This window comes from Tachyglossus aculeatus, chromosome 7, assembly GCF_015852505.1.
Source record: "Tachyglossus aculeatus isolate mTacAcu1 chromosome 7, mTacAcu1.pri, whole genome shotgun sequence".
Lineage (NCBI taxonomy): Eukaryota > Metazoa > Chordata > Mammalia > Monotremata > Tachyglossidae > Tachyglossus > Tachyglossus aculeatus.
This window is the reverse complement of record NC_052072.1, coordinates 8,395,459-8,410,041: the sequence shown is the minus strand read 5'-3', so window position 1 is coordinate 8,410,041 and position 14,583 is coordinate 8,395,459. Positions and strand designations below refer to the sequence as shown.

Genomic DNA, 14,583 nt, shown 5'->3' with positions numbered 1-14,583 from the left:
AGGGACAAAGGATACACAAAATCAAAACAAAGAAGTCAGTAGAAAGCTGTGGTTAGAAAGGAGGAATTTCTCCTCGTGATTCAGAGCCCACAGCACTAGCTACCACAGCCACTAGCTTTCCGAGGTTCATTCATTCAATCGTATTTATTGAGCGCTTACTGTGTGCACAGCACTGTACTAAGCACTTGGGAAGTCCAAGTTAGCAACATCTAGAGACGGTCCCTCCCCAACAGCGGGTTCACAGTCTAGAAGGGGGAGACAGACAACAAAACTAAACAAAACATAATAACAATGATAATAATAATAATAATGGCATTTGTTAAGCACTCACCATGTGCGAAGCACTGTTGTAGACAGGTTACTTTCTATCTCCCCCAAGGCTTAGAACAGGGCTTGGCACATAGTAAGCGCTTAACAAATACCAACATTATTCATTATTATTATTATCGTTATTATTATTATTATTACTACCCGCCATGACTACGCCCGGAGCCCCTCCTCTGCGGCTGCGCACCCTGAAGAGTCCCTCTACGAGGTCTCCATGTCAAAACTGTTTTCAGGAAAACACACTCCAATATCTGCCCGCTACCATCAACTAAACATCACACGCTTCTTTTTCAATAGGCGGAGAGATGGCTGTGAGGAAGGCAATAAGTCAGGCAACGGTGTTCACCGGGAAAAAGAGGAATTCAAGTGAAATTCAATCCACCCCTGACCTGACGGCGTGACCCTCCAGAAACTTGGTTTCCGAGAGCACAACTCCATTGCTCTGCACAAATACGGCCTTAATTATACATCCCAATGAAGGGCTGCGAGGAAGCACAAATGTTTCCACATGTGTAAATCCTAAAGGCCTATCGGGTGCGGAAATACTGACATGTACCTCAACAATGTACTTGTTGAGAGTATACTATGTGCCAGCCCCACAGCACTTAAATACATATCTGTAATTTACCTGTATTGATGCCTGTCTCCCCCAATCTAGAAAATAAACTCGTTGTGATCAGGGAATGTGTCCACTTACTGCTGTATTATACTCTCCCAAGTGCGAGGAAGCACAAATGTTTCCACATGTGTAAATCCTAAAGGTCTTTCGGGTGCGGAAATACTGACATGTACCTCAACAAGGTACTTGTTGAGAGTTTATTACGTGCCAACCCCACAGCACTTAAATACATATCTGTAATTTATCTGTATTGATGCCTGTCTCCCCCAGTCTAGAAAATAAACTCGTTGTGATCAGGGAATGTGTCCACTTACTGCTGTATTATACTCTCCCAAGTGCGAGGAAGCACAAATATGCCACATGTGTAAATCCTAAAGGCCTATCGGGTGCAGAAATACTGACATGTACCTCAACAAGGTACTTGTTGAGAGTTTATTACGTGCCAACCCCACAGCACTTAAATACATATCTGTAATTTATCTGTATTGATGCCTGTCTCCCCCAGTCTAGAAAATAAACTCGTTGTGATCAGGGAATGTGTCCACTTACTGCTGTATTATACTCTCCCAAGTGCGAGGAAGCACAAATGTTTCCACATGTGTAAAACCTAAAGGCCTTTCGGTTGCAAAAATACTGACATGTACCTCAACAAGGCACTTGTTGAGAGTTTACTATGTGCCAGCCCCACAGCACTTAAATACATATCTGTAATTTATCTGTATTGATGCCTGTCTCCCCCAATCTAGAAAATAAACTCGTTGTGATCAGGGAATGTGTCCACTTACTGCTGTATTATACTCTCCCAAGTGCGAGGAAACACAAATGTTGCCACATGTGTAAATCCTAAAGGCCTTTCGGGTGCGGAAATACTGACATGTACCTCAACAAGGTACTTGTTGAGAGTTTATTACATGCCAACCCCACAGCACCTAAATACATATCTGTAATTTATCTGTATTGATGTCTGTCTCCCCCAATCTAGAAAATAAACTCGTCGTGATCAGGGAATGTGTCCACTTACTGCTGTATTATACTCTCCCAAGTGCGAGGAAGCACAAATGTTGCCAAATGTGTAAATCCTAAAGGCCTTTCGGGTGCGGAAATACTGACATGTACCTCAACAAGGTACTTGTTGAGAGGTTATTACGTGCCAACCCCACAGCACTTAAATACATATCTGTAATTTATCTGTATTGATGTCTGTCTCCCCCAATCTAGAAAATAAACTCGTTGTGATCGGGGAATGTGTCCACTTACTGCTGTATTATACTCTCCCAAGTGCGAGGAAGCACAAATGTTTCCACATGTGCAAATCCTAAAGGCCTTTCGGGTGCGGAAATACTGACATGTACCTCAACAAGGTACTTCTTGAGAGTTTACTACGTGCCAACCCCACAGCACTTAAATACATATCTGTAATTTATCTGTATTGATGCCTGTCTCCCCCAATCTAGAAAATAAACTCGTTGTGATCAGGGAATGTGTCCACTGACTGCTGTATTATACTCTCCCAAGTGTGAGAAAGCACAAATGTTTCCACATGTGCAAATCCTAAAGGCCTTTCAGTGCAGAAATACTGACATGTACCTCAACAAGGTACTTGTTGAGAGTTTATTACGTGCCAACCCCACAGCACTTAAATATATATCTGTAATTTATCTGTATTGATGCCTGTCTCCCCCATCTAGAAAATAAACTTGTTGTGATCAGGGAATGTGTCCACTTACTGTTGTATTATACTCTCCCAAGTGCTTAATACAGTGCTCCGCACACAGTAATTGCTCAATGAATACAATTGAATGAATGAAGGAGTGAATGAATGCCAGGCGCTATTCTAAGTGCTGGGGTAGATACAATAATAATAATATTGATGGCATTTATTAAGCGCTTACTATGTGCAAAACACTGTTCTAAGCTCTGAGTGGGGGTCCCACAGGGTTCAACCCCATTTTACAGATGAGGGAACTGAGGCCCAGAGAAGTGAAGTGACTTGCCCAAAGTCAAACAGCTGACAATTGGCGGAGCTGGGATTTGAACCCATGACCTCTGACTCCAAAGCCCAGGCTCTTTCCATTGAACCACACTGCTTCTCAATACAAAGTACAAGATACAAGATAGAGAAGCAGCATGGCTCAGTGGAAAGAGCCCGGGCTTTGGAATCAGAGGTCATGGGTTCAAATCCCAGCTCTGCCAATTATCGGCTGTTTGACTTTGGGAAATCACTTCACTTCTCTGGGCCTCAGTTCCCTCATCTGTAAAACAGGGATTAAGACTGTGAGCCCCCCGTGGGACAACCTGATCACCTTGTAACCTCCCCAGGGTTTAGAACAGTGCTTTGTACGTAATAAGCGCTTAACAAATGCCATTATTATTATTATAAGGTAATCAGGTTGGACACACTCCCTGTCCCACATGGGGCTCACAGTTTTAATCCCCATTTTACAGATGTGGGAACAGAGGTGTAGAGACGTGAAGTAATAATAATAATAATGATGGCATTTATTAAGCGCTTACTATGTGCAAAGCACTGTTCTAAGCGCTTGGGTAGATACAAGGTAATCAAGTTGTCCCACGTGGGGCTCACAGACTTAATCCCCATTTTCCAGATGAGGGAACTGAGGCCCAGAGAAGTGAAGTGACTTGCCCAAAGTCACACAGCTAACAAGTGGTGGAGCCGGGATACGAACCCATGACCTCTGACTCCAAAGCCCGGGCTCTTTCCACTGAGCCACGCTGCTCGGTGGAAAGTGAAGTGAAGTGACTTCCCCAAGGTCACACAGCAGATGAGTGGCGGCGCCGGGACTATAACCCAGGTCCTTCTGACTCCCAGGGTTGAGATCTATCCATTCTGTCTCCTCCTTCTAGACTGTGAGCCCGCTGTTGGGAAGGGACTGTCTCTATGTGTTGTCGACTTGTATTTCCCAAGCGCTTAGTACAGTGCTCTGCAAACAGTAAGTGCTCAATAAATACGATTGATTGATTGATTGATCATTAGGCCACCCTGCTTCTCACTGGTATATATGTATATACCAATGATATATGTATATATGTATACATGTATATATGTATATAAGTATATATACCTGTATATATGTATATATGGTTGTACATATTTATTACTCTATTTATTTATTTATTTATTTATTTATTTATTTTACTTGTACATTTCTATCCTATTTATTTTATTTTGTTGGTATGTTTGGTTCTGTTCTCTGTCTCCCCCTTTTAGACTGTGAGCCCACTGTTGGGTAGGGACTGTCTCTATGTGTTGCCAATTTGTACTTCCCAAGAGCTTAGTACAGTGCTCTGCACATAGTAAGCGCTCAATAAATACGATTGATTGATTGATTGATTGATTGGTACCTTCAGTTAACTCTGAAAGGCCGACAGGCTCACTCCAACCATTTCACTGCTTCACTGGCCTGAAAAAAAGGGCAGCTGCAGAGCCCACTGTCGGGTAGGGACTGTCTCTATATGTTGCCAACTTGTACTTCCCAAGCGCTTAGTACAGTGCTCTGCACACAGTAAGCGCTCAATAAATACGACTGATTGATTGATTGATTGATCTACGCTTTATAGTTGCTAACACTAAGTTTATATGAAAAGGGGCTGAGAAGTTCCTTGAGAATTTCACTGTCTGGGTGAGGAGAGACATAATTAATCAATCAGACTGCTTTGCAAAAATATAAATTATTTCTCCTCCTAGGAGACTATATTCAGAATCTGCTTCAGGGAAGGGCTCTGAACCGAAAGCCTGCAGGGTAACCTCCGTGAACATCAGACAGGCATGATATTAACCGATTTGCACTATCCGTTGAAATCGTGATTATTTTTACGTTTGCCTTCATCATCATCAACGTAGTAAGTGCTTAATAAATGCCATTATTATTTTTATATGTATATACGTTTGTACATATTTATTACTCTATGTATTTATTTATTTTACTTGTACATATCTATTCTATTTATTTTGTTAATATGTGTGTTTTTGTTGTTACCAGTGTGGCTTAATGTACCTGTATATATGTTTGTACATATTTATTACTCTATTTATTTATTTTACTTGTACATATCTATTCTATTTATTCTATTTTGTTAGTATGTTTGGTTTCGTTCTGTCTCCCCCTTCTAGACTGTGAGCCCACTGTTGGGTAGGGACTGTCTCTATATGTTGCCAACTTGGACTTCCCAAGCGCTTAGTACAGTGCTCTGCACACGGTAAGCGCTCAATAAATACGATTGATTGATTGATTGATTATCATCCTCATAATAACGATGGTATTTGTTAAGCACTTACTACGTGCAAAGCACTGGTCTACGCGCTGGGGAGGTTACAAGGTCATCAGGTTATCCCGTGTGGGGCTCACAGTTTTAATCCCCATTTTACAGACGAGGTCACTGAGGCGCAGAGAAGTGAAATGACTTGCCCACAGTTGGCGGAGCCGGAATTCGAACCCATGACGTCCGACTCCAAAGCCCGGGCTCTTTCCACTGAGCCACGCTGCTTCTCAGAAACTCTGTACAGATATTGGTGAATTGTTCTGGGTTGTGTGCAGATCAGTGCCACTTTTTTTGAAAGGGTGAAGATTTTATTCTGTTGGTGTTGTGTTTGGCTCACCTGACCACCGGCTATAATGGCTCCGAAGAGATGCAACAAGCAACACTTGAGACTTTCCTTGAGATGCTCACTTTCCTGAAAACACTCTAGAAATCAAAGAGAAAAAAAAGTTTCTCACAAGAAAATAGACCTATTACTCATTCTTTACGCTAAAGGATGAGAAGTATTAATAATTACTACAAAGCTCATTCTATAAAATACTATTAGATTCTAATATAGTGATATTATTATTATTAATAATAATAATAGCACTTAAGGGCTTACTATGTGCAAAGCACTCTTCTAAGCGCTGGGGAGGTTACAAGGTGATCCGATTGTCCCACGAGGGGCTCAGTCTTCATCCCCATTTTCCAGATGAGGTAACTGAGGCCCAGAGAAGTGAAGTGACTTGCCCAAAGTCACCCAGCTGACAACTGGCGGAGCCGGGATTTGAACCTATGACCTCTGACTTCAAAGCCCGGGCTCTTTCCACCGAGCCGCGCTGCTTCTTGATAATGATTATTATTAATAATAATGATTGACATTATTATTGATAATAATACTTCTCAATTTGGACAATAGTAAGGATGACGGTACTTCTTACCAGCTAATTAGCTCTATGACTGAAATTCACAAGTTAAAAATGGACATTTCCCTATATTGGAGAGGCCTCAGTGTGTTAAAGTCTTTAGCTCCCTAAACATACCCTTTACTCCTCATCTTTGCCCCTATAATATCTACTGTGAATCCCATACAGACACAGCATCTTAAATTCCTGGTGGAAATAAACATTAACTGGACTGCTGTTGCCGTAGAAATAATCTTACAGCACCACAGTTAAATCCACAAAAGATTATTTTTGCATAGGACAAAAAATAATTGCGCGAACACCTCAGTGTTAAAAACCAGCATCACCGCAACGCTCTCTTTTACAGATGACCTGCCAAACTTGAACAATTGGGGAAAAAAGTGCAATTTTACTGGCCCTGACACAGTAATTGTTGCCAATTTGTATTTCCCAAGCGCTCAGTACAGTGCTCTGCACATAGTAAGCGCTCAATAAATACGATTGATGATGATGATGATAATTACGGTTTGTTATAATTACACACTTGCAAAAGGGCTGGAGAAGTCATGAAAAGCCACATATTTTACCAGTCTTTCTCCAGGCAATCATGAATTCAATATATCCAAGAAAGATTGCTATTTTCCCTTTTCTCCCAGTCCACAGAAGAAAGAAGAGAAGCAGCGTGGCTCAGTGGAAAGAGCCCGGGCTTTGGAGTCAGAGGTCATGGGTTCAAATCCCGGCTCCGCCACTTGTCAGCTGGGTGACTTTGGGCAAGTCACTTCACTCCTCTGGGCCTCAGTTACCTCATCTGGAAAATGGGGATAATAATAATAATGATAGCATTTATTAAGCGCTTACTATGTGCAAAGCACTGTTCTAAGAGCTGGGGGGTTACAACAAGGTGATCAGGTTGTCCCACGGGGGGGCTCACAGTCTTCATCCCCATTTTACAGATGACGGAACTGAGGCCCAGAGAAGTTAAGTGACTTGCCCAAAGTCACACAGCTGGATGAAGACTGTGAGCCCCCCGTGGGACAACCTGATCACCTTGTAACCTCCCTAGCGCTTAGAACAGTGCCTTGCACATAGTAAGCGCTTAATAAATGCTATCATTATTATTATTATTATAAGAAGAAAGAAATCAATCTCCTTTAATACCACATTGCCACATTCTACCCTCCGAAAAGTCCTGAAGAAGGTGATCAACTCGGAGACGGACTTAAGCTGAGAAGCAGCACCACTTATATATATATTTTTTAATGGCATTTATTAAGCACTTACTATGTGCAAAGCACTGTTCTAAGCGCTGGGGAGTTTACGAGGTGATCAGGTTGTCCCACGGGGGGGCTCCCAGTCTTCATCCCCATTTTCCAGATGAGGTAACTGAGGCCCAGAGAAGTGAAGTGACTTGCCCAAATTTGAACCCATGACCTCTGACTCCAAAGCCCGGGCTCTTTCCACTGAGCCACGCTGCTTCCCACTTGGTGAAAACTGCCCGGGGCGGGGGGGGGGCCTAGCAATCGGAGGATTCGGGTTCGAATCCTACTTCTGTGACCTCAGGCAAGTCGCTTAAATTCCCTGTGCCTTGGTTTCTTCATCTGTGGATTAAATACCAGTTCTCTCTCCCACACAGTCTGTGAGCCCCATGTGGGATAGGGACTGTGTCTGACTCTTGTATATTTTTCGACCGTGAGCCCACTGTTGGGTAGGGACTGTCTCTATATGTTGCCAATTTGTACTTCCCAAGCGCTTAGTCCAGTGCTCTGCACATAGTAAGCGCTCAATAAATACGATTGATGATGATGAATTATGGTACCTGTTAAGCGCATACTCTCCCAGAACGCCCCACCTCCTTCTGCAGTCGTTCTGGGATTGGATCCACGAGAGTTTAAACTTACGGTAAAAAAAGGGGATAAACTCCACTGTAAGGCAGGCTGGTTTATATTTCTGTCTGCTCTTCTCTACCGAACTCAGGATTCTTCTGAAGTTGGACATAAAAAGAAAAATACAAGCAATATTGAGACGAACATTTTGAGACGGCACAGGTTTCTCAGATCATCCCAAAGATACCACCGAAATGTCATCCGTAACCTTAGACGTTTGCCATCCTAACAATATGAACACTTGAAACCAAAATTCATACCAGTAGTCTAAATTACTACTGTGTTAGATATAACCTACAGATAATAAGAACAACTCAATCAATCGTATTTATTGAGCGCTTACTGTGTGCAGAGCACTGTACTAAGCGCTTGGGAAGTCCAAGTTGGCAACATATAGAGACAGTCCCTACCCAACAGTGGGCTCACAGTCTAAAAGGGGGAGACAGAGAACAAAACCAAACATACTAACAAAATAAAATAGAATAGATATGTACAAGTAAAATAGAGTAATAAATATGTACAAACATATATACATATATACAGCAACACCCGATAGGTTCATTCACTGACTGACTGCCCGCTCCAAATTACCGATAAAAATCTCATGTTTCAGGACATCGAATCTCTTTCGCAACCTCTGCTTCAATTCTTTGAGAAATCCCTGCTTTGGTTACTGAATTTAAAATGAATAACAACAAAAAAAAAAGGGGTGGGAAATAATTTCAAATCCATTAAAGGGTAAACTTCTGTAACTGCATGAATTGAATTGAAATCGATTACATGATTTTCATTAGATTTTAAGTTCTTGGAGAACAGATAACTGACAACTAACCCTGTATGATGTCCAAGAAGGTAACAAGCACTGCTGAATATTACATAAAAATGGTTTAATGATTCTAGAATGGGCCTGGACATCACATTGTCCTCTTTTCCGTAAGATCTCGAGCGATAAAGGTCAATGGTCTCCTAATTTCAGACTCATATAAGGAAGCAGGGAAGTATCTTTGGAAAAATTGAGACTATTCCAACCTAATTATCTTGTATCTACCCTAGTGTGTAGTATAGTGCTTGGTACTATTCTAGTACTATTCCCCTTCTAGACTGTGAGCCCACTGTTGGGTAGGGACCATCTCTATATGTTGCCAACTTGTACTTCCGAAGCGCTTAGTACAGTGCTCTGCACACAGTAAGTGCTCAATAAATAGGATTGACTGATTGATTGGTACATACTAAATGCTTTAATACATATTATTAATGATAGTAATACTAATAATAATGATGATGGCATTTGTTAAGCACTTACTATGTGCCAAGCACTGTTCTAAGCGCTGGGGGGGATACAAGGTAATCAGGTTGTCCCACGTGGGGCTCACAGTCTTAATCCCCATTTTACAGATGAGGTAACTGAGGCCCAGAGAAGTGAAGTGACTTGCCCAAAGTCACACAGCTGACAAGTGGCAGAGCCGGGATTAGAACCCATGACCACTGGCTTCCAAGCCCGGGCTCTTTCCACTGAGCAACTCTGCTTCTCTAGTAGACTGTGAGCCCACTGTTGGGTAGGGACTGTCTCTACATGATGCCAACTTGTACTTCCCAAGCGCTTACTACAGTGCTCTGCACACAGTAAGCGCTCAATAAATACGATTGATGGATTGATTGATTCTCTACTACTTAATAGTTATGGTGTAATAATAATAACAATAAGAATAATAATTATAGACAGGATCTCTCTCCCCCTCTGCAGTCTTGCATTGCCTCCTGCCTTCAAGACATCTTTATTTGGAAGTCCTCTCATCACCTCAAGCTTAATATGGCTAAAACTGAACTTCTTAGTACAGTGCTCTGCACACAGTAAGCGCTCAATAAATACTATTGATGGATTGATTGATTCTCTAGTACTTAATAGTCATGGTGTAATAATAATAACAATAAGAATAATAATTATAGACAGGATCTCTCTCCCCCTCTGCAGTCTTGCATTGCCTCCTGCCTTCAAGACATCTTTATTTGGAAGTCCTCTCGTCACCTCAAGCTTAATATGGCTAAAACTGAACTTCTTAGTACAGTGCTCTGCACACAGTAAGCGCTCAATAAATACGATTGATGGATTGATTGATTCTCTAGTACTTAATAGTTATGGTGTAATAATAATAACAATAAGAATAATAATTATAGACAGGATCTCTCTCCCCCTCTGCAGTCTTGCACTGCCTCCTGCCTTCAAGCCATCTTTATTTGGAAGTCCTCTCGTCACCTCAAGCTTAATATGGCTAAAACTGAACTTCTTAGTACAGTGCTCTGCACACAGTAAGCGCTCAATAAATGCGATTGATGGATTGATTGATTCTCTAGTACTTACTAGTTATGGTGTAATAATAATAACAATAAAAATAATAATTACAGACAGGATCTCTCTCCCCCTCTGCAGTCTTGCATTGCCTCCTGCCTTCAAGCCATCTTTATTTGGAAGTCCTCTCGTCACCTCAAGCTTAATATGGCTAAAACTGAACTTCTTAGTACAGTGCTCTGCACACAGTAAGCGCTCAATAAATACGATTGATGGATTGATTGATTCTCTAGTACTTAATAGTTATGGTGTAATAATAATAACAATAAGAATAATAATTATAGACAGGATCTCTCTCCCCCTCTGCAGTCTTGCATTGCCTCCTGCCTTCAAGCCATCTTTATTTGGAAGTCCTCTCGTCACCTCAAGCTTAATATGGCTAAAACTGAACTTCTTAGTACAGTGCTCTGCACACAGTAAGCGCTCAATAAATACGATTGATTGATTCTTATCTTCCCACCCAAACCCCGTCCTCCTGCTCACTTTCCCATCACCGTTGATGACACCACCATTGTCTCACGAGCCTGTACCCTTAGCATTATCCTTGACTCCTCTCTCTCTCGCTCCACCCATGCATTCAAGGCGTCACTAAATCCTGTCAGATCTACCTTCACAATATCACCAAAATCCCCCCTTCTTCTCCACCCAAACTGCTACCACATTAATGCAAGCACTTTATCCTATCCCACCTTGATGACTGTAACGGCCTCCTTGCTGACCTCCCTGTCTCCTGTCTCTCCCCGTTCCAGTCCAGACTCCATTCTGCTGCCCGAATCACTTTCAATCAATCAATCAATCAATCAATCGTATTTATTGAGCGCTTACTGTGTGCAGAGCACTGTACTAAGCGCTTGGGAAGTCCAAGTTGGCAACATATAGAGACAGTCCCTACCCAACAGTGGGCTCACAGTCTAGAAGGGGGAGACAGAGAACAAAACCAAACATACTAACAAAATAAAATAAATAGAATAGATAAGTACAAGTAAAATAAATAGAGTAATAAATACGTACAAACATATATACATATGTTTATATATGTATATATATATATACACAATCAATCAATCGTATTTATTGAGCGCTTACTGTGTGCAGAGCACTGTACTAAGCGTTTGGGAAGTACAAGAGAGGCAGCGTGGCTCAGTGGAAAGAGCACGGGCTTTGGAGTCAGAGGTCATGGGTTCGAATCCCGGCTCTGCCACATGTCTGCTGTGTGACCTCGGGCAAGTCACTTAACTTCTCTGAGCCTCAGTTACCTCATCTGTAAAATGGGGATGAAGACTGTGAGCCCCACGTGGGACAACCTGATCACCTTGTATTCCCCCCCAGCGCTTAGAACAGGGCTTTGCACATAGTAAGTGCTTAACAAATGCCATTATTATTATTATTATTATTGTTACAAGTTGGCAACATATAGAGACAGTCCCTACCCAACAGTGGGCTCACAGTCTAAAAGGGGGAGGACTTTCCTTCAAAAATGTTCAGACCATGTTTCCCCGTTCGCGAAGAAACTCTACTGATTGACCATCCACCTCTGCATCAAATAAAACTCCTCACCATTGGCTTTAAAGCACTTAATCACCTTGTCCCTCCCACCTCACCTCGCTACTCTCCAACTACAACCCAGCCAGAACGCTTCGTTCCTCTAATGCTCACCTTCTCACTGTATCTCCATCTTATCTATCTCACCGCCAACCTCTCACCCACACCCTACTTCTGGCCTGGAATGCCCTCCCCCTTCTCATATCAGACAGATAATTGCTCTCCCCCACTTCAAATCATCAATCGTATTTTGATGCCACAAAATCTGATTGATTTCAAATCATCAATCGTATTTGAATCGTATTCAAAGTCACATTGAAGGCAGATCTCCTCCAAGAAGCCTTCCCAGACTAAGCTCTCCTCTTCTCCCACTCCCTTCTATGTCGCCCTGACTTGCTCCTTCGTTGATTCTCCCTCCCATCCCCACAGCAGATATCTGAATATATCGGTATTTTATTTATTTATAGTAACATCTGTCTCTTCCTTTAGACCGTGATCTCGTGGGCAGGGAATGTGTCTGTTGCTACACTGTACTCTCCCAAGTTGCAGAAGTTTACCCTTTAATGGATTTGAAATTATTTCCCACCCCTTTTTCTATTTGTTATTCATTTTAAATTCAGTAACCAAAGCAGGGATTTCTCAAAGAATTGAAGCAGAGGTTGTGGAAGAGATTCGATGTCCTGAAACATGAGATTTTTATCGATAAAGTAATTTGGAGCGGGCAGTCAGTCAGTGAATGAACCTATCAGGTGTTGCTGTATATATGTATATATGTTTGTACATATTTATTACTCTATTTATTTTACTTGTACATATCTATTCTATTTATTTTATTTTGTTAGTATGTTTGGTTTGGTTCTCTGTCTCCCCTTTTTAGACTGTGAGCCCACTGTTGGGTAGGGACTGTCTCTATATGTTGCCAGCCTGTACTTCCCAAGCGCTCAGTACAGTGCTCTGCACACAGTAAGCACTCAATAAATACAGCTGAATGAATGAATGAATGAAAGGAGAGTCCCGGTCAATCAATCAATCAATCATATTTATTGAGCACTTACTGTGTGCAGAGCACTGTACTAAGCGCTTGGGAAGTACAAGTCGGCAACACATAGAGACAGTCCCTACCCAACAGCGGGCTCACAGTCTAGAAGGGGGAGACAGAGAACAAAATCAAACATACTAACAAAATAAAATAAATAGAATAGATATGTATAAGTAAGATAAATAAATAAATAGAGTAATAGAGTCCCCTTCAACTGACTCACAGCTGTGCTTGGATTTCCAGATAGAAAAAGCATTTATTTCAAAATGGTTGGTTACTTTGTCATACATCACTTATTCTACGCTAAGCTAGTTTTTCCCTGCCCTTTTATTTCCTGTCAGGCTGCTTTGATAATATACCCGGATGGACTGTGGAAAAATGTCAGTTAGAAGCACCTTTTCCTTACGGGCCTAAGAATTTTGTAATGAAATTTGTTCCAATTCCCTATTACATTTAGAAAATTAAAACAAGTCTTAAGAGCTTTGCTTCTGAGACAGCGTTGGAATGAGTGCACTTCTACTTTACTTTCATTCATTCATTCATTCATTCATTCATTCATTCAATCACATTTATTGAGCACTTACTGTGTGCAGAGCACTGTCCTAAGCGCTCAGAAAGTATAAGCTGGCAACATGTATGAGACGGTCCCTACCCAACAACGGGCTCACAGTCCCTTTCCTTAACTTACAGGCAATTCTTCAAAGGCAGAAGCAATTCATTCATTCAATCGTATTTATTGAGCGCTTACTGTGTGCAGAGCACTGGACTAAGCGCTTGGGAACTACAAGTTGGCAACATATAGAGACGGCCCCTACCCAACAACGGGCTCACAGTCTAGAAGGGGGAGACAGACAACAAAACATGTGGACAGGTGTCAAGTCACCAGAATAAACAGAAATAAAGCTAGAGGCACATCCTTAACAAAATAAATAGAATAGTAAATATATACAAGTAAAATAAATAGAGTAATAATCTGTACAAACATATATACAGGTGCTGTGGGGAAGGGAAGGAGGTAGGGCGGGGGGGTGGGGAGGAGGAGAGGAAAAAGGGAGCTCAGTGTGGGAAGGCCTCCTGGAGGAAGGGAGCTCTCAGTAGGGCTTTGAAGTGGGGAAGAGAGCCAGCTTGGCGGATGTGCGGAGGGAGGGCATTCCGGGCCAGGGGGAGGAATTGATTTTCTAAAGGTGGAACTAGGGTATCAGTATCGACCATACTGAAGAAACTCCTCAAAAATCTCCAGTGGCTACCAATCAACCTACGCATCAGGCAGAAACTCCTCACCCTGGGCTTCCAGGCTGTCCATCCATCCATCCCCTCGCCCCCTCCTACCTCCCCTCCCTTCTCTCCTTCTCCAGCCCAGCCCGCACCCTCCGCTCCTCCGCCGCTAATCTCCTCACCGTACCTCGCTCTCGCCTGTCCCGCCATCGACCCCCGGCCCACGTCCTCCCCCAGGCCTGGAATGCCCCCAATCCCTCTGCCCATCCGCCAAGCTCGCTGTCTTCCTCCCTTCAAAGCCCTACTGAGAGCTCACCTCCTCCAGGAGGCCTTCCCAGACTGAGCCCCCTCCTTCCTCTCCCCCTCCTCCCCCCGCCCCATCCCCCCCCACCTTACCTCCTTCCCCTCCCCATTGCACCTGTTTATATGTATATATGTTTGTACAT

At 42.5% G+C, this 14,583-nt stretch overlaps 1 protein-coding gene across 1 annotated transcript in view; it reads right to left on the bottom strand.

The window, feature by feature from the left end:
* The window catches only part of NBEAL1 (neurobeachin like 1), a 209,359-nt gene that overhangs the window by 131,215 nt on the left and 63,561 nt on the right, over positions 1 to 14,583 (bottom strand). The window contains exons 7-8 of the mRNA XM_038748824.1: positions 8,010 to 8,092; positions 5,565 to 5,650 (exon numbers count right to left, since the gene is read on the bottom strand). Of these exons, the coding sequence (XP_038604752.1) occupies positions 5,565 to 5,650; positions 8,010 to 8,092 (169 nt within the window). The remainder of the gene's footprint in view (positions 1 to 5,564; positions 5,651 to 8,009; positions 8,093 to 14,583) is intronic.